Source organism: Rhincodon typus, chromosome 1, assembly GCF_021869965.1.
Source record: "Rhincodon typus isolate 14 chromosome 1, sRhiTyp1.1, whole genome shotgun sequence".
In the NCBI taxonomy this organism is placed as follows: Eukaryota; Metazoa; Chordata; class Chondrichthyes; order Orectolobiformes; family Rhincodontidae; genus Rhincodon; species Rhincodon typus.
Window position 1 is genome coordinate 139,336,872 of NC_063332.1, and position 22,830 is coordinate 139,359,701.

The 22,830-nt window shown below is 42.7% G+C and overlaps 1 protein-coding gene across 4 annotated transcripts in view; it reads left to right on the forward strand.

Annotated features, from left to right (window-relative positions):
- Nucleotides 1-22,830, forward strand: part of rbm46 (RNA binding motif protein 46) — an 87,216-nt gene that overhangs the window by 17,758 nt on the left and 46,628 nt on the right. For all 4 annotated transcript variants that reach the window (XM_048600316.1, XM_048600309.1, XM_048600303.1 and 1 more), the window contains exon 2: nucleotides 15,290-15,462. In XM_048600316.1, coding sequence (XP_048456273.1) covers nucleotides 15,306-15,462 — 157 coding nt within the window. In that variant the 5' untranslated portion in view covers nucleotides 15,290-15,305. The remainder of the gene's footprint in view (nucleotides 1-15,289; nucleotides 15,463-22,830) is intronic.

Sequence of the window (22,830 nt, forward strand, 5' to 3'; positions counted from 1 at the left end):
AATGCTATTCAGCTCCTGACCTCATTACAAGTGTTGGTCCAAAGATGTGGTGAGAGAGGGTGCCCTTGATGTCAAGGTAACATTTGACCAAGTGTAGCATCAAAGTCAGTGGAAACCAGGAGGGGAAACTCGCCACTGGTTTGAGTTGTACCCAGTGTTTTGAAGTTGGATGTGGTTGTTGGAGGTCAAATGTCTAACCCCTGGTACACTGCAGCTTCAACAATGAATTTTCCTTTTATGCATTTTTTGTAGGGTCATAAGTGAGGATGCTCATCAGTGTTCAGCACCACTTTTGATTTTGCAAGTACTGATGTATTCTGCTTCTATATGGATAAACTCTGGCTTGGTAAGTGGCAAGCAACATTCGTGCCACACCAGTGTCAGACAATGATATCTCCAAGAAACATTCAATGGCAGAAACTGAATCAGAAACTGAAGTCGATCAGACATCTAAATATTGCAGCTACAAGAGCAGGTCGGTGGCTGGGAATTCTGCAGCAAGTAACTCAATTCCATACTCCCCAAAGCCTGTGACTTGTACAAGGCAATGTTCCATTACACTACAGACATTTTTTTACTTGCCTGATGGGTGCAGCTCCAATAGCTCTCAAATTTGCCAAGGACAAAGCAGCTGCTCCTACCACCATTAACAGGTAGTGCTAGCAGTTGGTCACAGGTGGAAGATGCATAATCAGAGCAAAGCTTGAATTGAATTATCTTATCTTTATAGTCACATGTACTCATCAGTATGGTGAAAAGTTCACAGTCGCCATATTACATACAAAAGTGCCTAGAGACAGATACTTAATTTTTGTTTCCTAAGAATTTAATTTAATTTTAATTTAATTTAATTTAAAAGGAAAGAAATAAATAGTGCAGCATTATAGGTCATAGGAATAAATTAGAAAAAGTTCAGAATATTGGTCTTTCCGACCCCCACTCGTGCCAGCACCTAGCCTCGGAAGCCAGGTCCCAACAATATAGGACACGCCCCACTTTAGGCACCATCTCTTCCTCACTGGGCCCACTTCGCTGATGCTGCTGAACCCACACTCGCCTGCAACCAAGAGTTTTCTGGCTCAGCTGGCAGGCTCGGCTGCCATCTGGCCGCGAGTCCTGCTTGGGCTGCAGGTGTTGCCTTGCCGGCACCGCTATCTTAAAGGGTCTGCTGCTGTATCCAATCGCTGGAAGAGCTTTGCTGTCGCTGTTGCCAGCCCTGAATGCCAGGAGAAAAACCCCTTTGTTGCTACCACCAGCCCTGACACTGGGAGAACAACCCCGCTGCTGCCGCTACCGACCCCAAACGCCTGGAGAACGCACTCGCTGCTGCTGCTGCCTCCGATCACTGGTAGAATGTCCTCACTGCCGATGCCTTAGATTGCCGGGAGAAGCCACATCCATTCCGTATTTGGCCCACTCGCCATAGAAGAAAACAAAAGTCCAAAAGTAAAGAGCAGAAGCAAAAGTAAAAAAACGAAGGAAAGCAGCTGGGAGCAGACGGTCTCGAGGCAAGAATTAAATTGAATCACTTTATCGTGTATTCAATGTAAAAATACAGTGAAACGTGTACCTTCGCTGGACGTACATGGCGCCATTCACGTTAACTTAGAATAAGATAAGAAACCAAAAGATCTGTTAAGAGAATCCAACTTTCCTTTGCAATGCCGCAGTCCTGCTCAAGGCTTTCCAGCCCTCACCGTGCCTCCGCCATCGGGGCTGCCTCGCCGGCCCATGCTCGATCAGCTGTCGCTGCAGGACAAAACTTGCGCGTTCAGCTACTGCTGCGTGATTCCCAACCATGACCCAGCTCCTTCCCAACTCCTTAAGTAGGCTGTTAAAAGGGATGGGGACGGGAGGGTGTGTAGAATTACTACACAGGTAGACAGAAGGGAGGGGAGGACGAAGAAAGAAAGAGAACTGGCAAGAGGAGTGGAGCTCCAAATGGAGCGACTTACCCTGCTGCCATCTTGCCGGAGCCTGCATTGTTGGAAGCTTCTTCTTCAATACAGCATCTTTTCACTTCCACTTCTGCACCCCTGAAGAACAAAAGTTGACCGACCATAATACGACCACTTGTAATTTCCTGCCAAGCCACGCATTTGTTGTTACACTTTCACTGTCATGGGGTCAAAATACTGGAAATTGCGAACTGTAACAACACAATGGATGTAGTACTTACATGTGGATTGCTGTGGTTCAAGGACGTGGCTCACCACCACTCCCTGAAGATGGATTAGGGATAGGTAATAAATGCAGTCGGAGCCAGCCAAGCCCACTTCCCATGAATGGTTTAAAAGGACAGGTTGGTAACACAGATCTTGCTATTTTAGGTTTTATTTTAATATATATCCAGAAACTACAAATTACAGATTGGAGGAGTGCATTGTAAGTAATAAAGCAATTGCAAAGCCTTCGGCATGACGAATTGTTTGACATCAGCTGGAATCTCCCCCTGAACAAGAATTGGACTGTGAAGGCAGAGGAATATACAATACTTGAAAAATCTCCAGGGCTGTCTTTTTTCTTTCCCCAAGGATATGAATGCCTCAAATGCTTCAGTGCAGAAAGAGCTTGCAACCATCTAGTTGTATCAGATTTGTGAGATATACACCAAGAAGGGCTAACTCAACATGCAGTCAGAAGGAAACTATCAGGACAGAAGAATGGTAGCAAACAACATGTAGCACAAAAGTATTAATTTCCCTTTTGCAGCCAGGTAATGATAGTATGCTGCATTTGAGAGCAAAAGCAATCCCTAATAGTACAAGTGAAACTAAGGAGCAAATTGTCTCAAAACATAATCTTGTTTATTAGAAAACTAAGTAGAGTAGGGCAGAAATGCTTGGTCTGGTTACTCAGGAAGGGATATTTTGTGGCAAGATGTAATGCAGAAAAAGGATAATGTACATCTTTAGGTCATTATCAATACTGTGCACATCACGACCTTTTGAAGATTCCTGTGCCCTGATTTCAGCCTGAGCTTCCAATCATGCCATCAGCACAGCACTTCCATTGAAGACTGAGTGGAGAAGTCGTCCTCTCTATTTTGACACTGGGTATAGTATTCAGGAGAGCGTCTAAAGATGTTGATTCTTTCAGTGGTTGAGCGTAGATTCGTGACTGAGCAGGTGCATGTGTCGTGGGATTGGTGTGAGTTGTTTGTATTTTTGTATTTATTAATGAGATATGGGTACCTGTCTGGCCCTAGTTGCCATTGAGAAGATGATAGTGAGTTGCTGCCTTGAACCACTGTAGGCGACAAGCTGTAGGTTGACTCACAATGCCATGAGCAAGAGAATTCCAGGATTTTGACTCACAACAGTGAAGGAATGGCGATATGTTTCCAAGTCAGGATGATGAGTGCTTTGAAGGTCAATGTTCAGGTGGCAGTGTTCCCGTGTATCTGCTGCCTTTGCCAGTCTAGCTGGAAGTGGTCGTGGGTTTGGAAAGTGCTGCCTAAGGATGTTTGCAACTTGTACATAGTACACATTTGCTGCTACTAAGCATCAGTGGTGGAGGGAATGGATGTTTGTAGATCTGCTGCCAGTCAAGCAGATGCTTTTACCCTGGATGGTGTCAAGGTTCTTGAGTGTTGCTGAGGTTGCATCCATCCAGGCAAATAGGTAGTATTCCTTCGCACTCCTGACTTGTTCCATGTAGATAGTGGACAGGCTTTGAGGAGTCGGGAGATGAGCTATTTGCTGCAGTATTTCTAGTCTCTGACCTCTTGTAGCTGCTGTGTTTATGGTGAGCCCAGTTGAGTCTCTGGTTAATAGTAACACTCAGGATGTTAATAGTGGGAGATGCAATGGTGTTACCATCACTGAATGTCAAGGGGCAGTGCTTAAACTGCTTTTCTGCCTTTCCTGTCTCGCTCTCATTCAAGATGAATTTTGGGGGTACTGTGGTTTATTGAGTTAAGGTTTCTGGTTAGTTGATAGGAGATCTTAAGTTCAAATCCCAGCTGTTCCTTGCTTCTAATTGAGTCTTGATAGAGTCTGGGTAGCTCAGTCAGTAGGGCATCACATTTTCAACATTGGGGACCAGAGTTCAAGACTCTGTCTCTTTGAAATTTCCTTAGTCGTAAAGAAAAAGGAGGCATTTGTAAGTTTTAGGAAACTGAAGGCAGTGCTTTTGAAGAATACAAAGATAGTAGGAAAGAACTGAAGCAAGGAATTCAGAGGACTAAAAGGGATCATGAAACGTCTTTTGACAACTAAAATGAAGGAAAATCCCAAGGCATTTCTACATGTTTAAAGTGCACCAGGGAGGACCACTCAAGGACCTAGGAAGGAATGCAGCCAGGGGAGATTTGAGAGGTCCTTAATAAACACTTTTTTTTTTGCATTTGTATTCACAAAGGAGAAGAAAATGATTGTCACATGTGATAAAGTACAGTGAAAAGCTTTGCTTACAAGTACTGCAGGAAGATCATAGCAAGGATGTACAGATCAAGAAGATTTTAAATAGAGGCATACAGGTTACATTGCATAGGATGTGTGCTTGGCGAGATCAACGTTATCAAGATCAGCATTATTTGAGGCTAAAGAGTCCATTCATCAGTCTAATAATGGCTGGGAGAAAGCTGTTCCTGGACGCGCTGGTGCGTGTGTTCAGGCAGAAGATACAGACGCCTTGACAGAAGAGGTTGTAGAAGGGATAGTTGATATTCTAGGGCATCTCAATATAAAAGATGAGGTTGTGTTGGGCGTTTTGAAAAGCATTAAGATAGACTGTTTAAGTATCTGAGGAGTCACAAATGATGCTGAACACTTTGAAATCATCAGTGAACATCCCTACTTTTGACCTTTATGATAGAGGGAAGGTCATTGATGAAGCAGCTGAAGATGGTTGGGCCTAGGACACTACCCTGAGAACTCTTGTAGAGATGTTCTGCAGCTGAGATGTTTAGACCTCCAACAACCACAACCATCTTCCTATGTGCCAGGTATGACTGCAAGAGTAGAGAGTTTGCCCCCCAATACCCATTCATTTCAGGTTGCTAGGGTTCCGTGGTGCCAGCTCGGTTGAATGCAGCCTTGATGTCAAAGGCTGTCACTGTCCCCTCCTCTAGAATCAGCCTTTTCCATGTTTGAACCAAAGTTGTAATGAGGTGAGGAGCTGAGTGGCCCAGTGGAACACAAACTGGGTGGATTATTACTAAGCAGGTGCTGCTTGATATCACTGATGCCTTCCATCACTTTCCAGATGATTGAGAATAGACTGATGGGGCATTAATTGACCAGGTTGGATTTACCCTGCATTTGTTACATACAGGATATGCCTGGGGTAATTTTCCACATTGTCGAATAGATGAGTGTATTGTAGCTGTACTGGAAGATCTTAAGGATGTGGCAAGTTCTGGATCATAAGTCTTTAGTACTGTTGTCAGAGGAATGTTGTCAGAGGGGAGGCGACGGCCAAGTGGTGGTATTGTGAGACTGTTAATCCAGAAACTCAGCCAATTGTTCACAGCAGATGGTGGAATTTGAATTCAATTAAAAATAATCTGGAATTGGTTTCATGTTTCTCAATGGCCAATGTTGGGAAAAACACGTCAGTGAAATAAAGCTGCCATACTCACTTGATCTGACCTACATGTGACTCCAGACCCACAACAACGTGGTTGACTGTCAATGTGGCTCTCTGAAATGGCCTAGCAAGCCACTCAGTGGTACCAATTGCAACAGAAGAAATGAAACCAGATGGATCACTTGGCATCGACCCAGGCACCAGAAAAGACGACGGCAGAAACAGTCCTATCGATCCTGCAAGGTCCTCCTTACTAAAATCTGGGGTTTGGCGCCAAATTTGGGCAAGCTGTCTCTTGGATTAGTCAAGGAACTGCCTGACACAGTCATACTCACAGAATCATGTTTCACAGACACTACAGTCACCACCCCTGGATATGTCCTGTTCCAAGAGCAGGATAGACCTGCAGAGGCGGCAGCACAGTAGAATAAGGTCGGGTGGGAGTCACCCTGGGAGTCTTCAACATTGATTCTGAACTCATGAAGTCTCGTGACTTCAAGTTAAACATTAACTAGGAAACCTCCTGATGATTACAGTGTACTGTCCTCCCTCAGTTGATGCATTGGTCATCCTCCACATTGAACAACACTTGGAGGAAACACTGAGGATGGCAAGGGCACAAAATGTACTCTGGGTAGGGGGGAGGGGTTTCGATGTTCACTGCCATGCGAGCTGGTCGGGTCCTAAAGGACATAGCTGCTAGACTGGGTCTGTGCCAGATGGTGAGGGAAAAGTATACTTGACCTTTATCCTTACCAATTTGCCAGCTACATGAGCATCTGTCCATGACCATATCAGTAAGAGTGACCACCACACAGTCATTGTGGAGATGAAGTCCTGCCATCACATTGAGAATAACCTCCATTGTATTGTGCCACACAGTCACTATACTAAATGAGACAGACTTTGAACAGATCTAGCAACTCCAGACTGGGCATCCGCAAGGTGCTGTGGACCATCAACAGCGGTAGAATTGTACTCCAGCACAAGCTGTGACCTCATGGCCTGGCATATCCTCCCACTCAACTATTGCCATCAAACCAGGGTATCAACCCTGGTTCAATGGAGAGTGCAGAAGGGAATGCCAGGAGAAGCACCAGGCATATGTAAAAATGAGGTGTCAACCTGGTGGAGCCACCAAATAGGACAGCTTGCACGCTGAACAACATTATGCAGCAATTGATACACAGAGCAAATCGAACTGCAGCCAATGGAACAGATCTAAGCTCTGCAGCCCTGCCATATCCAGTTGTAAATGGTGGTGGATAATTAAATAATTCACTGAAGGAGGAGGTTCCACAAAAAAATCCCCATCCTCAGAACATCGGTGCAAAAGATAAAGCTGAAGCTTTTGTAACAATCTTCAGCCAGAAGTGCCAAGTGCCAAGTAGATGATCCATGTTGGCCTCCTCCATTAGAATTCCAGCATTGCAGATAGCAGTGTTCGGGCAATTTGATTCACTCAACATGATCTCAAGAAAGGGGTGGAGACACTGGATACTCCAAAGGCTGTGGTCCCTGACAACATTCCAGGAATCGTACTGAAGTCTTGAGTTCCAGAACTTGCTGCTCCCTTAGGCAAGCTGTTCCAGCTGCTTCATCAATGACCTTCTCTCCATCAGAAAGTCAGAAGTTGGGGTGTGCAATCATCTGTGAACAATGGTCAGCACCACTCACGACTCCTCAGACTCTAAAGCAATCTGTGTTGAAAAATGTGGACAATATCCAGGCTTGGGCTGGAGTGGCAAGTAACATTTGCAGTACACAAACGTCAGTCCTTGACTATCACCAATAAGAGACAATCTAACCACCACCCCTTGACACTCAATGGTGTTACCATCACTGAATCTCCCCCGCCAACATCCTGGGGTCTATCATTGACCAGAAACTCCATTGAACTCACCACATAAACACTGGCTACAAGAACAGGTCCGAGACTAGGGATACTGCAGTAACTCACCACCTGACTGCCCAAAGTTTGTACATCATCTACAAGGCATAAGCCAGAAGTGTGATGGAATACTCCCCACTTGCCTGGATAAGTGTAGTTGCAACAACACTCAAGAAGCATGACAGCATCCAGGAGAAAGCAGCCCGCTTGGTTCGCACTCTCTCTACCACCGATGCTCAGTAGCAGCAGTGTGTACTATCTACAAGATGCACTTCTGAAATTCAACAAAGATTCTCAGACAGTACCTTTCAAACCCACGATCACCTCCATCTAGAAGGAAAAGGGCAGCAGATATATGGGAACACCACTACCTTCGAGCTCCCCTCCAAACCACTCACCATTCTGACTTGGAAACATACCACTGTCCCTGCAGTGTCGCTGGGTCAAAATCCTGGAATTCCCTCCCTAATAATATTGTGGGTCAACCTATAGCAGGAGGACTGCAGCAGTTCAACATGGCAGCTCACCATCCACCTTTCAAGGCAACTACTTATGGGCAATTAATGCTGGCTAGCCAGTGATGCCCACATCCCACAAATGAACTTTTCAAAAAAAAAAGCACATAGCCTTTGCAGTATTTTGTGCCTCTGGCTGTTTCTTGATTATCATGTGGATATCACATTGAATTGGCTGAAAACTGGCATCTGTGATGTTGGGGACCACTGAAGGCTGAGATGGATTTTCCACTTGGCACTTCTGGCTGAAGATTGCTGCGAATGCATCAACTTTGTCTTTTACATTGATGTATTAGGCTCTTCCATCATTGAGGATGTGATATTTTTGGAGCTTCCTCCTCCAGTGAGTTGTTTAATCATCCACCACCATTCACGACTGGATGTGGCAGGACTGCAGACCATCTATCTGATCCATTGGTTGTGGGATCACTTAGCTCTGTCTAGCACTTGGTACTTTTTACTGTTTTACATACAAGTAGTCCTGTTTGGTAGTTTCACCAGGCTGACACCGAATTTTTTAGGTTGGATGAGCTGTTAATGTTGTGCAATATTTCCTGGACAAGTGTCCAGGTTCACTCCCTTGTAGTTAACCCAAGCATCTGATGGGGAGCTTGCAGTTGTGACGTTCACAGACGCTTCAGGGCTGTACACACTCTGGGGTGTCCAATCTCATTGGTATTATTAAAGATATCAAGCTCTTGGACTAAGTGAAGAGTCAGGAGCTCTTCCTGGGCCTTGCTCCACTTTTAGTCTAACTTCCAGCTGAAGTAGACAACTGCCTGATGAGAAGTGCCCCCTGATTCTAAGCATTTAGTGGTGTACTGTATTCAACAATTGGCGATTGGTGGTTTACTCGTCAGTTACAAGTTGAATGCTTCTCACCAATGAGCATAACTATCGACTCTTTGCCTATCCCCAGCTTAAGGCCAGTTTAAATTACGTAAGAACAGACATGATGGGTGGCATGGTTGATCAGCGGTTAGCACTACTGCCTCACAGTGCCAGGGACCTGGGTTTGATTCCACCCTCGGGCATCTGCCTGTATGGAGTTAGCACGTTCTTCCCATGTCTCCAGGTGCTCCAGTTTTCTCCCACAGTCCAAAGATGTGCAAGAAGGTTCTGAGGAAGGATCACCAGAGCGGAAACGTTAGCTGTTTTCTCCTTCACAGATGCTGCCAGACCTGTTGAGCTTTTCCAGCAACTTTGATTTTGTCCCTGCTTGGTTCTGCTATTTTGAGGGGTAGCTAGACTATTCAATTTTCTTAAAGTTCAGGGGCAGGTAGAGCAAACGGGAGCCCATCTACTACTCCAAGGGAAAGCTAGCAATTAATTAGCCTCATCTACACTTTTGTTACACTTGATATATTACACTGAACTGCACCCAGGGAGAATTATTCCGAGTGATATTATTAGTTTCCTTTTGCTATTTTTAAGTGGAGTATCCAATCAATTACCATCCCATTTCATTCAGGAGCTTTCAAGAAACCTTGCTGTCTAATTAAACATTCTGAAAAGTAAGATCTTAAAAATTGAAATCAAACATCCCATGTGGTCCCGGGCATGATCAAATTTTGCTTGCTTGTTCCTCCTTTTGAAAAAGAGAATCGTTTTAGTAACTTGCTAGATTAAACTTTTATTTTTTTTCCCAGATTCAAATTGCAGTGTGGTTAGGTTGACAGGTTTTTACTAGTGTTCAAATTATTATTCTACTAAAATAAAAATGACCTTTTTTTTATACAATGAAACCACCTAGACTTTTTTCCATTAATCGTTATTAAAAGTAAAATTTGTTTATCTCTTTTAACTTCACATTTGTTTTCCCTTTTGAATGCTTCATATATGTAGCTATTTTATCCATTCCAATTTGAGAAACAATTGTGCTCAGGCTTAATGATTTCCTATCAGTGACAGGAGCCAGTTTAACGGCAACATTTACATTTCCAATTCTCAATTTTTTTTTTTGAAAAGTTCCAAAAAATACATTGCATTTTGGGGGGAAAAAAGCAGAAAATTTTCATTTCTCCTGGTTTCTGTATGGTCCAATTAAATTCTTGAAGTTGCTGGAAATAACTGTTGCACTTGTAAATAAAAACTGCAGATTCCCGTTCTGCTGAAGGCAGAGTTTCTTGGCATGCAGCATGAAAATGTAATCTGCTTGTAGATGAGTTGTTAATTTCTCACTGGTTTCCAGTTTTCATTTAAAACTGAATGTCTGTCTGGTAAGACTTCAAGTTTGTCTTTACATTTTGGAAAACAAACTGCTGCTTCGCCAACCTGTAGTATTGCAGATAGAAATTACATTGTCAAGTTCTTTCAATCCTCTAACTTTTTAAACCCAATGTTGAATTTTTGACCTTCGCAAAAGCAAAATGTTGTTTACAATGATTTGAATGTAAGATGTGCTCTTAACTTGATAAAGGTACTCCTTTCATGGTTTGAGCAAGGATTATTGGTGATAGGTGAGGAATTCGAGTTGGCTGGAATTGATTGGTGGTTTACTGTATCAGAAGTGCAGTCAACTTGTTCCTGTTTATTATTCTATTGAAGAGCTGCTTCTCTGAGAAATTAGAGGTCTGAAGTGGTTTGTCTGGGTACTCCATTATTCTTTAGCAACCATTAGTAATCGTCACAAATCCTGTTGGTGCCTTCAGTCTTTAACTGCTGCTGAACAGGATCAGGACTGTTCAAAAGGTGCAAAAGGTGATGAGAAGTAAGACTTGCTGCCCTTGTGAGCATGTCTCCCTCATTTATTACAGTAATCATGAGCATAGTGCCTCACCAGATTGCAATGAAAACAGGGAATTTGGATCCTGCTGCTTTTGGTTCTTAAGTGGCACAGACTTCTAGCTGGGCAAAGGACTCTCAACATTACCTTTTTTTTGGCTTTTTGGGTCTTGCAGTTATCTCCCAGCTTGCTTTACCATTATGGATCAACACATCATAGTATATTGTTTTATTGGCGTAAACACCACTCTTTCAGAATGAGTCTCTTGAAGCTCAGAGTCACTATATGTACCCTAATCGTTGTCACCTTCCAAATGGTCTTGCAAGAACAACCAAGAAGTCACTACACAGAAGCGCTGGGGCTTTAGTGGATTGTTTGATGCTAACCAGTGCCTTAGGAAATCAATATTCTATTCCTCTAAGGCTGTCTTGAGCTTATCCTCCTCTTTGTTAGGATCCATTGGTGTCCTCCAGCTACATCGTCTTGTTGCCGAATTGAGTTACTCGGAGTCCACTTTTGCATCCTCGAATTCTCTCTTCAGCTTGGCATTCTCTGTTCTTAACTCAATTTCTTTGCGTCAGTGGTAGCTGTATCTGCTTTTTAGTAATCTGCCTCCTGCACATGTCATGACTTCATGCTTCAGCTTTCGTTTTCCAGTTCTAACGTTTTCATCTGTTATTTTTACTTTGGTTTTTACTCACCTGTAGGCTATGTAAATATCCAGCTTATTTCAGACTATGCTTTAACTTAATCTTACCTTGTGATACACCTTGGAGAGCCTTTCAAAGATAAAACTCCTAATCCCCATCACATTCCTCTTTTGCTAGTACATCTCTTGCTCCAGTTACTCCAGTTTTTGTGGTCCATTTTGTCGCCTCTTCCTTAGATATGCTAATGCTATCGTAAATTCTGGTTTCACTTAAGTACTACCCATGTGTGTTTAACTACAATCTGACTGTGCTTCTCCAGTTTAAAGCCAAATAAGCCTTGACTTCTGTGGTACAGTCGGATCTGCTATAACATGATAGTTGCATTCCTGTGCAACATCGTGTTATAGAAAATCGCGCTTTAGAAAAACAGAGCCTATGGGGAAAAACAGGGTTAGGGGCAGACCACCAAAAAAAAAATCACTCAAAATTGCTCAAACATTACTCAAAAGCCTAACACAAAGGAGATCACAGTTTGAATAAATGTTTAAATCATATCCAATAATGAAATAAAAGTAAATTTAACACCTTACCTTAAAAATATCACAACTTGATGGGGGAGGACGTTTTGACGTTGCTCTGTTGCTAGTGCAGGGGCTGAGGGTCGTCATCATCATCATCATCATCATCATCACTACCTTCAGGTGCAGTTGTGGTTGCGAGGTTAGGGCGAAAAAGAGTTAATCCAGAAATGGAAGTCTATGGTTCATTGGTTCTTGGGGATTGGCTGAAAACAGACATCCAGTTTTTGCTCAAAGATAGTAAGAACTGCCGATGCTGGAGTCAGAGATAAGTGTGGAGCTGGAGGAACACAGCAGGCCAGGCGGCATCAGAGGAGTAGGAAAGTTGACGTTTTGGGTCTGGACCCTTCTTCAGAAATGTCAACTTTCCTACTCCTCTGCTGCCTGGCCTGCTGTGTTCTTCCAGTTCCACACTGTTATCTCCAGTTTTTGCTGCTTTGCCTTTTTTTTCCTTTCATGAAATTGTTCATAGGGTGCCAAATAAGATCTTATTCCACAAACTGCTACCCTGCTACATTCTGCATTGTAAGCATTGCCCTCTGAGAGCTACAACTGCTTCTCAGTTTCCCTCAGGATAGAAGACAAAACAGAAGTGGAAAGTTCTCGTGGTGCTATATCCTAGACTACTACTACTTCATTCCAGTTTCCACATACCCCATCACCACAAGTTGTTGTAGATCAGCTGTAGTGAGATCTTCATAGTGGGACTCAAGTAACTGTTCAACATCCTTACTCCACTTCTTCAAATCCAACTTGCTTTGTGTTAATTTTGCAACGTTCTTTGATTCTTAGGAGCTCCTTTGATGGATCAAAGCCTTTTAAAATCTTGTAAAATATCTGGGAGAAACTTTCACCAAACTGCATGCAAGCAGTCCTTACTAACATCACCACAGGCATTCACGGTAATGTCAATTACATTCTTGATGTTAAAGCTCTTCCACAATTGAAGAACACTGTCCTCATCCCCCTCAGCGGCCTCTTAAATGTGTGCCTTTAAATAATAAGCTTTAAAAGCTGCTGTTGCACCCTGGTTGAAGGAGAGAGGTTGTATTTCATGGGATAGAAATAGCACTTTGATGTTTTCAGAAAGCTCACCATTGGTAGAAGGATGGCTTGGTGCATTACGCAGGATGAGTAGAATCTTGAAATCCAATTTTTTTTTTTCCTGCAATACTTTCTAAACAGATCTTTCAAAACCTCAACAATAAGGTCAGAAAAAAATTGCCCCATCATCCAACCTATTTTACTTGACCTAAAGTACACGCCTAGAGTAGACTCAAGGTAACCTTTCAAGGTTGCACGTATACAGGACAAAGCTTGCAAAATGATCATGTGATATCAATGTGTACACCTCCACGCACCAACGGAATTGAGTTCGTAGCCAACACAACATTGTGTTTTAGAAATAGTGTTCCCCTATTTGTCAGTCACATTATCGCCATTTTACGTTGCCTGAATACGAGTTATAGCAGAACCGACTATATCCTATTTCTGACATCAACTGAAGTATTTTGGAATTTGGGACAGCAGTTGACTATTCACAGGGAATTTTTAGTTTATTAATCTTGTTAAGTGGCAACAGTTTAAATCATACATTATTTAATTAGATAGAAAAAAGTGATTGAGGATGGCTCATATGATGGCAGCGGACAAATGGAGTGTACTGATCTCATTTAAATTTTAAATCAGCATCTTTCTCTGTAACAGAAGTGTTAGGGAACTCTTCCTGGACCACCTTTTTGGTACTTTTCCATCTGAAGAAGTTAAATGTCTGACAAACACTTCTCCATAATTCTGAACATTTGTAAAGCAACCCTATTTCTGTGGGCTAGTGGTTTACACTGTCACAGCCACCTATTTGACATGGAACAATTATCATGATATCAGAATAACGATTGCCTGCACTTCCCTGGACACTTTGGGACAATTTAGCATGGCCAATCCACCTAACTTGCACACCTTTGGACTGTGGGAGGAAATTGGAGCACCTGGTAGGAGCCCACGCAGACACATGGAGAATGTGCAAACTCCACACAAACAGTTGCCCAAGGGTGGAATTGAACTCGGGTACCTGGCGTGGTGAGGCAGCAATGCTCACTACTGTACCATCATGCCACCCACCTGAAATATTAGTGCAACTAAAACTTCTTCACACTGAGACTACATCCCACTGAAATTTGGTGTTGTGTCAAAGTAAATTGATATTAGTGTGCAAAATATTTGCCAAGATTTTTTTCTCTAACCATGCTTTCATTTTTACTTCAGTGGAGTCCTTTACGTTATGCTTAATTACATTGAAATATGCAGCAGTCTAGGGAGGGGTATTTAAAATGCATTACAAGAACCAAAATTGCTGGAGAAACTGAGCCAGTCTTGCAGTGGAGCGAAAACGAAGTTAACATTTTTGAGCCCAGCGTCACTTCTTCAGAAGTGGTGGTTGCTTTAAAATCATAAAATTCCTACAGTGTGGAAGCAGGCCATTCAGCCCATCAAGTCAATACTGACCCTCTGAAGACTATCCCACCCAAACACACTCCCTACCCTGTGCCTGTAACCCTGCATTTCCCATGGCTAACCCATGTAATCTATGCATCCCTGGACAGTAGGCAATTTAGCATAGCCAATGCATCTAATCTTTGGACTGTGGAAGGATGCCAGAGATAATGGGAGAATGTGCAAACTCCACACAGCTGCCACAGGGCAAAATCGAACCCAGGTGTCTGGCCCTGTGAGGCAGCAGTGCTAACCACTGAGCCACCATGCCACCCTGGTGGTGTTTATTATGAACACAAGGTGAGGATAGGAAATGAGTGAGAGGACGGGTAGAGATGGATCTCGGAGGGAGAGAGAGAGAGAACAACAGTTAGGGAGACAAAGGGATGGATAACAGTATACTCAGGAGAAAGAAAAGCTGATAATGGGGACCATAAGCAGGTGAGAATAGGTTGGCTGTGCTGAAAGCAGCCCATACCATAATAGGGTCTCGGCTTTGGGGCTAGGTAAAGGCTATGGAAGAAGGTGTTCTGGTACTAACATTATTGAACTCCAATATTAGGTCTTGAAGGTTGCAGAATTCCCGAGCAGAAAATGAGATGTTCTTCCAGCTTCACCTGAGCTTCGATGGAGCACTGCAGCAGGCCCTGCAGTGTTGCTAAATATGTTCATAGGCATCTGTGACACTTCAATCATGTGATTTTAGAAGTTATACCTTGATGCTGTGTTCATAAATTATTCACTATCAATTAGCCACCATGCACAGGATAATACAAACAGATCTTTGTTTAATTTAGAAGTGTAAGTGTTTTTGCTAAAACTTGTCTAGGTTAAGTAAAATCAGAAATGGAAAGTGCACATAGACACATCTTATAAACCAAAACTTGTTGTATCTTCTTGTATAGAATTAAAGTACTCCGTATGACCATGACAGCAGAAAGCTTGGACATGACAAATGGTTCTAATAAGCTTGGCTCTGTGACCCAGAATGAAGCAGCACTGCTTGCCTTGATGGAACAGACAGGCTATACTATGATCCAAGAAAATGGACAAAGGAAGTTTGGTGGACCACCACCAGGTAAGAATGAGTATGAAAATTGGGGCAGGAATTTCCATAAAGATTCCCAATTTCCTACCTTATCTTCAATATTAGATAACAAACACCAAAGAAACAAGGTAAATGTGGAGGATCAGAGAAACTCCATGGAAATTCCATGAATAATTGAAGATGGAAGCATTTAGACTTAGACTTAGAATCCATACAGTGTGGAAACAGGCCCTTCAGCCCAACAAGTCCACACCGACTCTCAGAGCATCCCACCCAGACTCATTCCCCTATAACCCACCTAATCTCCACATCCCTGAACACTATGGGCAATTTGGCATGGCCAATCCACCTAGCCTGAACATCTTTGGACTATGAGAGGAAACAGGAGCACCTGGAGGAAACCCACACTGACATGGGGAGAATGTGCAAACTCCACACAGACAGTCACCCAAAACTGAAATTGAACCTGGGCCCCTGGTGCTGTGAGGCAGCAGTGCTAACCACTTAGCCACTGTGCTGCCCTAAACCACTGTTATCAACATTACAGATTTTACAAAGATTGTGGTCTCAGCAGTTATGTGGTGACTAATCTTGCTGGATTTACTGGTGGTGAACCTCACTTAAGCCTAATGCAACAATGTAGAAACAAGAACAGCAAGCTGAGCTGTGTTTTTTACATGTATTTTTTATCATTCATTAAAAGATTATTGGAGGAGGCTATTTAGAAGTCAGTAAGCTACAAGATTTCCTAGCGAGTAAATGAATGAACTATCATAATACAGCTATTTTATTACTATCAGTAGCAATAAAAAAAACTCTGGAAAAACCACAATAGTGGAAGTATAAAATTAAGAAATAAAAATTTTAGGTTAGGATATTAATGGAAAGAGGAACAAGTTATTCAAGTTATTGGTCTTTCATCAGAATCATTCAGGTCAATAACTTGAAACATAATTCAACATGTGGAGGTGTGGTAGTCCAGAGGCAGCTCTGCAAGACCTGGAGCTACTTGAGAGCAGCCTGTAAATCCATCTACAGTCTCTTAAGACCTGTAGCTTTCTGGGAGTCATGGGAGTGGCACTGCATGGGTGTGGAGATCAAGCATATGTAGAAGTGGTTTTTTTTCATAGAATCCCTACAGTGTAGAAACAGGCCCTTCGGCCCAACAAGTCCACAACGACCCCCAGAGCATCCCAACCAGACTCATCCCCCTATAACCCATCTAATCTACACATCCCTGAACACTACGGGAAATTTAGCATGGCCAATCCACCTAGCCTGAACATCTTTGGACTGTGGGAGGAAACCGGAGCATCCGGATGAAAACCACGCAGACACGGAGAGAATGTGCAAACTCCACACAGACAGTCGCCTGAGGGTGGAACTGAACCCGGGTCCCTGGCGCTGTGAGGTAGCGGTGCTTGCCACCGTGCTGCCTGCAACTGCTCTTCAAGGTTGAAATGACAGTTTTGGGAGTCAGCTACTGTGTGCTGACTGGTGGATGCTTACACAGTAGCTCGCAAAAGGCATGGAACCAAGTTCCTGCCCAGCATGTGTGATACAAGGGCAAAGAAGGAGGAGTTTGGAAACTAAATATTATGTTGGAGCATTGTGCAGGGGGAAAAAAGAAAAGAGGTGAAAGGAAAATGCTTCTTAATTATGTGACAAGAATTGTGGTTTTGCTGTCCAAACAGCCAGCCTCTGGTTCTTTATCATGGGCTGTAGATGCTCATCAGTGCGGAATGAATTTTGTGATGGCTGTTGACTTGATAAATGTCTTTACCAACATGATCTAACAGTTACCACACAAGAGCTCTGCATTCACAGCACATTAACAATTTCTGTATCTCTCCCTTTTGTTGTGACTTAGCATTGGGAATTTTGCTGACCTGGTTAAAGCCACATGTATCTGTCCTGCTTCTTGTTCCTGAGGGTGAAAACTATGCACGTTTCTGCAGTAGATGGCTTTCATGACTTCCTGCGTGCACTGATGGATGGTGTACGTCAATGTGTTTGTGATATTTCTTTACCCCATCTGGAAAAGATCCAAATGCTTTAAAGTTCCTAAAAATTCTTTGTAGCTAATCCCCCCTGTACAAACAAAACCTTTTGTCTTCCCCCTCCCACTTTGCAGAGCTTTTTCTCCTGTGTGGCCTTTATTCTGCCACTGGTTGTGTTGCAGTCACAGCCAGCAGACCTGGAACAACTGTGGCCTCCCTGATTTTAAGTGGCAGCCATCTTAAATACCATAATATGGCTTCAGGCTCAGCCAAAGCAGCAGACTTTCAAAAGTATCTCATCATAGAAAAAGACTATTTAACCTAGGTTGTCTGCACGGGCTCCTGAAAGAGCTACCCAGCTAGTCCCATTCTGCAGCCCTATCTCCATTGCCCTCTAACTTCTTCACTTTCAAATATATATCCCACTGTCTTTTGAAACCACCTGAGGAATCTGCCTCCATCACTGCCCCAGGCAACACATTCCAAATTCTAACTCCTATAGAAACCATAGGAATGATATGGCATAGAAGAGGGCTATTCAACCCGTTGTGTCCATACTGATCTGAAGATACCCAGATGCCCTTTTTAATCCGATCTGCCTCCACCATGAATTTGGGCAGCAAATTCCAAACAGTCACCACCCTCTGCCTAGAAAAAAAGATTTTCCTCATGTCCCCTTAATCCTTCTGCCACTTAGTTTGATTCTATGACCCTGGTTTTTGAACTCTTTGCCAACCAGGTTCCTCCTGTCTACTGTATCTATGCACCTCATAATTTTGTAAACTTCAATCATGTCATCCACTAGCCTTCTCTCTTCAAAGAAAAATGACCCTAACACTTCTAATATCTCCTCATAGCTACAATTCTTCAGCCTTGGCAACATTCAAGCAAATCTTCTCTGCACTGTTGAGGGCATTTATGCCCTTCCTGTAATGGGGCGACCAGAACAGCACATCCTACTCCAGGTTTGGCTTCACCAATGTCTTGTACAGTTTTATCATTATATCCCTACTTTTATATTGTCTACCTCTACGAATGAAGAAGAGCATTTCAAATGCCTTCTTTACATCCTTATCTAGCTGTACTGCTATCTTTAGGCACCTGTGTACTTGCACACAAAAATCTTGAACTTCACCTACCAATTTCGGTATATTCCCATTTACTGTGTGTACTGTTTTTACTGTTCTGCCTCCCTAAATACATTACCTCACACTTATCAGAAATGAACTCTATCTTCCACTTTCCTCCCTACCCACCAACGCATCTGTACGATTTGGAGCGTACAGCTATCTTCTACACTATCCACTATATGGTCAATTTTTGTGTAGTCTCCAAATTTCCCAATTGTATCCCCCATGTTCAAGTCTAAATCGTTTAATGTATAAAGCAAACAGCACAGATCCCAACACGGGCCCTGTGGAACACCACTTGAATCAATTTTCCATTCACAATGACAGCCGTCGACCATTACCCTTCGTTTCCTGTTACTAAGCTAACTTTAGATCCAATTTGACACATTACCCTGAAGCCCATGTGCTTTTACTTTTCTGACCAGTTTGCCACGTGTGACCTTGTCAAATGCTTTACTTAAATCAATTTAGACAACATCCACTGCACTAAAAACAAAAAATGCTGGGAATCGCAGTGGTTCAGGCAGCATCTGTGAAGAGAGAGTAAGCCAATGTTTCAAGTCTTGACTTTTCATGGAGCTCTGTCATGATTATTTATTATTATAAATATCAATATTTCCTCATCTTGTCCAATATTTCACACTGCTCCTCTTGCATTCCTATTTCCACATCATCCCTTTCCTTTGTGAATGCGGAGAAACAAAATTCATAAAATTCTTTCCATATCCTCTGCTTCTTGTGACAAGTTCCCTCCTTCATCGAATAGGTCCAACTGTTTCCTCAGCTATCCTTTTGCTCTTTTTACGCTGGTAAAACATCTTTGGGTTTTCCTTGATCTTGCTTCTTATACTCTTTCACTTGGTTCCTGTACTTTCTGTATGCCTCTACGCTATCTGCAATGTTGAGTTTTTTTTAAACTATTGTTAGCTTTCTTTTTCTGTTTAATCTCCCCCTGTATTTTTCTGGATAACTGCTGGAGTCTAGATTTGGCCATGACATTTTTATTTTTGGAGGAGACATGGCTGCTTTGTGCCCTCAAGATCGCACTTTTATAATGCCTCCCTCTGGTTGACCACTGAGCTATCCATTGGCAGTCCTGTCCAGACCACCTTGAACAAATCACTTCTCAATTTTCTAAAATTTGTCTTCCCCCAGTTAAAAACTTTTTACTGCTGATTTATAGCAATAGCAATACTAAATTTAACCCAGTTATGGTCTCTTCCCTGATATGGTCACCCATTGACAAAGCATTCTCACTTAACTCTGAGTAAAGAAGTTTTCCGTCACCTCACTCTTAGCTCTCTTGCTGACATTGTGAAATTGTGATCCCTGGTAACTGACATACTAACTAATGGAAACAGAATGTCCTTTATGGTGTCAAAGCTTTTTATAATTTTAAACATTTCAATAAGGTCACCATTTTCTCTGCGCCAAGGACAATAAGCTCAACTTCTTCAATCTTTCCTTGTATTTAAAATCCCTTCCTCCTGGTTTCATTCTAGTTAATGTCCACTGAATTCCCTCAAGGGTTTTAACATGCTTCCTTAAAAAAAGATGCCCAGACCTGAACATAATACTCCAAATGTCGTCTGACCAATGATTTGTAGAGGTGTATTGTTACTTCCTTGCTTTCAAACTCTGTGCCTCTGTCTTCTGAACAACTGTTTCAACTTGCCTGGCCACCTTCAGAGAATTATGCATGTGAACTCCAAGGTCCCTATGCTCCTGTACTCCCATTAGAATTGTACCATTGAGCCTGTGTTGTCCATTTGTGTTTCTTACAGCAAAAAGCATTACCTTACATTTCTCTGCATTGAAAGTTTTACCTGCCAATGATTTTTTTATATTCCCTCTTTGCACTTCTAATTCTTAAGATCTGCTTCTTTACCCACCTCCTGCCCTCAGCATTTTCTGTATTCCATTAGAGCTTCAGCTGATTTACTCCCATTGCACTCCTTCTCATCAAATCTTGACTACTCCTAGACACACAGGGTTCTCTTGGTTTCTTGTTCCTACATTTCACTGTAAATGGAATTGTTTTAGGCAGACACTCTCTCCATTTCCCTTTTGAATGTGCTCCGCTGTTCCACTGTACATTTTTCCACAACTGTTCCCAGTCTACTTTGGTCAGATTCTGCCCCTACATCCCCAAACAAAACTGTTTTTTGCAGAACGTTGCTTTCCTTTTTTCTTCATGCCTTTTTTTTTTACAAAAGGCTGTCTGCAAAAATTGTATTCCGCTAACTTTTATGGCTCTTAGGTGTAACAAGGTTGATCGAGGTAATGCTGCTGATGTGTACATGGACTTCCAAAACAGTTTGGATAAAGGGCCAAATAACACACTTGTCAGAGAAGATAAAGCACATGGAATAAAAGGGCAGTAGTAACCAGAACACCCAATGGGTCTAGTATCAGCAAACTGCATTAGTGAATGGTCGTTTGCACTCAAGGTATTTAATGAGATTTCCTGGAATGTTTGGTATATTTGTTAATGAAACAATATACCTGGATTTAGAGAGCATAATTTAGAAGTTCACAGCTAACGGAAAGCTGGAAGTATTGTGAACTGAGCAAAAGATATTGGAAAATTTCAGAAAGATACATGATAAAAACAGGAAAATCCATCAGGTCTGGCAGCATCTGTGAAGAGGGAAACAATTAACTTTTCTAAGTCTGTGTTTTGTGTTGTGAAGGAAAGTCGTATTGGACTTGAAGTGTTAACTCGGCTTCTCTCCCATAAATGCTGCCTCGTTTGCTGAGTTTGTTCATCAATTTCTGGTTTTATTCCAGCATAACATCCTTGTTCTCTATCATAATGATGATCTGTACAGAATGCAGCAAGAAGTTGAATATGTGGTGCCCTATTAGGATAGGAAGAGGTGTGAGTGCTGCAGGACTGCCTATTTGATGGTGTGTTCGTCACTCAGCTGCACATACTGAGCCTGAAAGTGAATGGATGCTGGAGGTGTGTCCCTCATTGTCAGTGTGCAAGCATGCTGCACTGTGTGGAGAAGTGTATGCATGCAGCCCTCATGCCTGTATGCCACCAATGACTTTTGAGATCCAAGAATCTCTCTTGCTGCTACTGTTCCTAATGTAGATCATTTCAACTGCAGTTCCCTACTGCTGGTGGGATGTTGGTTGCTGTGGCTACCTAGAAGGCAAAGGCAATTGCAAGAGGGTATAAAAACATTTTTTTAAAAAAAGGAACTGGTGAAGGCCATTCAAGCCTTCTCCACCATTCAATGTGATCGTTGCTGATCATTGTACTCAGTATGTTATTCCCACTTTAACCCTATACCCTTTGATTCCTTTAGCCCTAAGAACCATATCTAACTCCTTCTTGAAAACATTGAATATTTTGGCCTAAACTGCTTTTAGTGAGGATAATCCACAGGCTGTCACTCTCTGGGTGAAGAAATTTTTCATTTCAGTCCTAAATGGCCTACCTCATATCCTTAGGCTATGGCCCCTCTTTTTGGACTCCCAGACATTGGGGGACTCCTGCCTGCATTTGACTTTCCTCTTTTGCAGCTCCCCCACCAACCCCCCCCCAATGACTATTGTCCTAACTGGTCTAGTGCCTGTTCGTGCATCAGTCTTGCCATCCTAGGAATCAGTCTGGCAAACCTTTGCACTCCCTCTGTAGCCAGAACATCCTTGGGCAAGGGAACCAAGACTGCACACAATACTTATGTGGTCAAAATGGGGCACTGTACAATTGCAGCAAGACATCCCTGCTCCTGTACTTGAATCTTCTTGCTGGGACGTCTAGCATACTATTTGTCCCTTCACTGTCTGCTGCACCTGCATGCTTACATTCAGCCTTGGTGTACAAGGGCACCAACATCTCATTGCGCCTCTCCCTTTCCCAAATGCCATTCAGGTAATTCACCATCTGGTTTTTGCCACCACAATGGATAAACCCACATTTAACCACATATTTCATCTGCCATGCATTTGCTGATTCAGTCATCTTGTCCGAATCTCACTACAGCATCTCTGCATTCTCGTTACAGTTCACCCTCCACCTAGCTCTGCAAACTTGGATATATTGCATTCAGTTCCCATCTAAATCGTTAATATAAATATACTGGTGAACAGCTGGAGTCCGAGCGCTGATTTCTGTGGTACTCCATTGGCTTCCACTCAGAAAATGAGTCATTTATTCCTGTGATAGTAGGAACTGCAGATGCTGGAGAATCTGAGATAACCAGGTGTAGAGCTGGATGAACACTGCAGGCCAAGCAGCATCAGAGGAGCAGGAA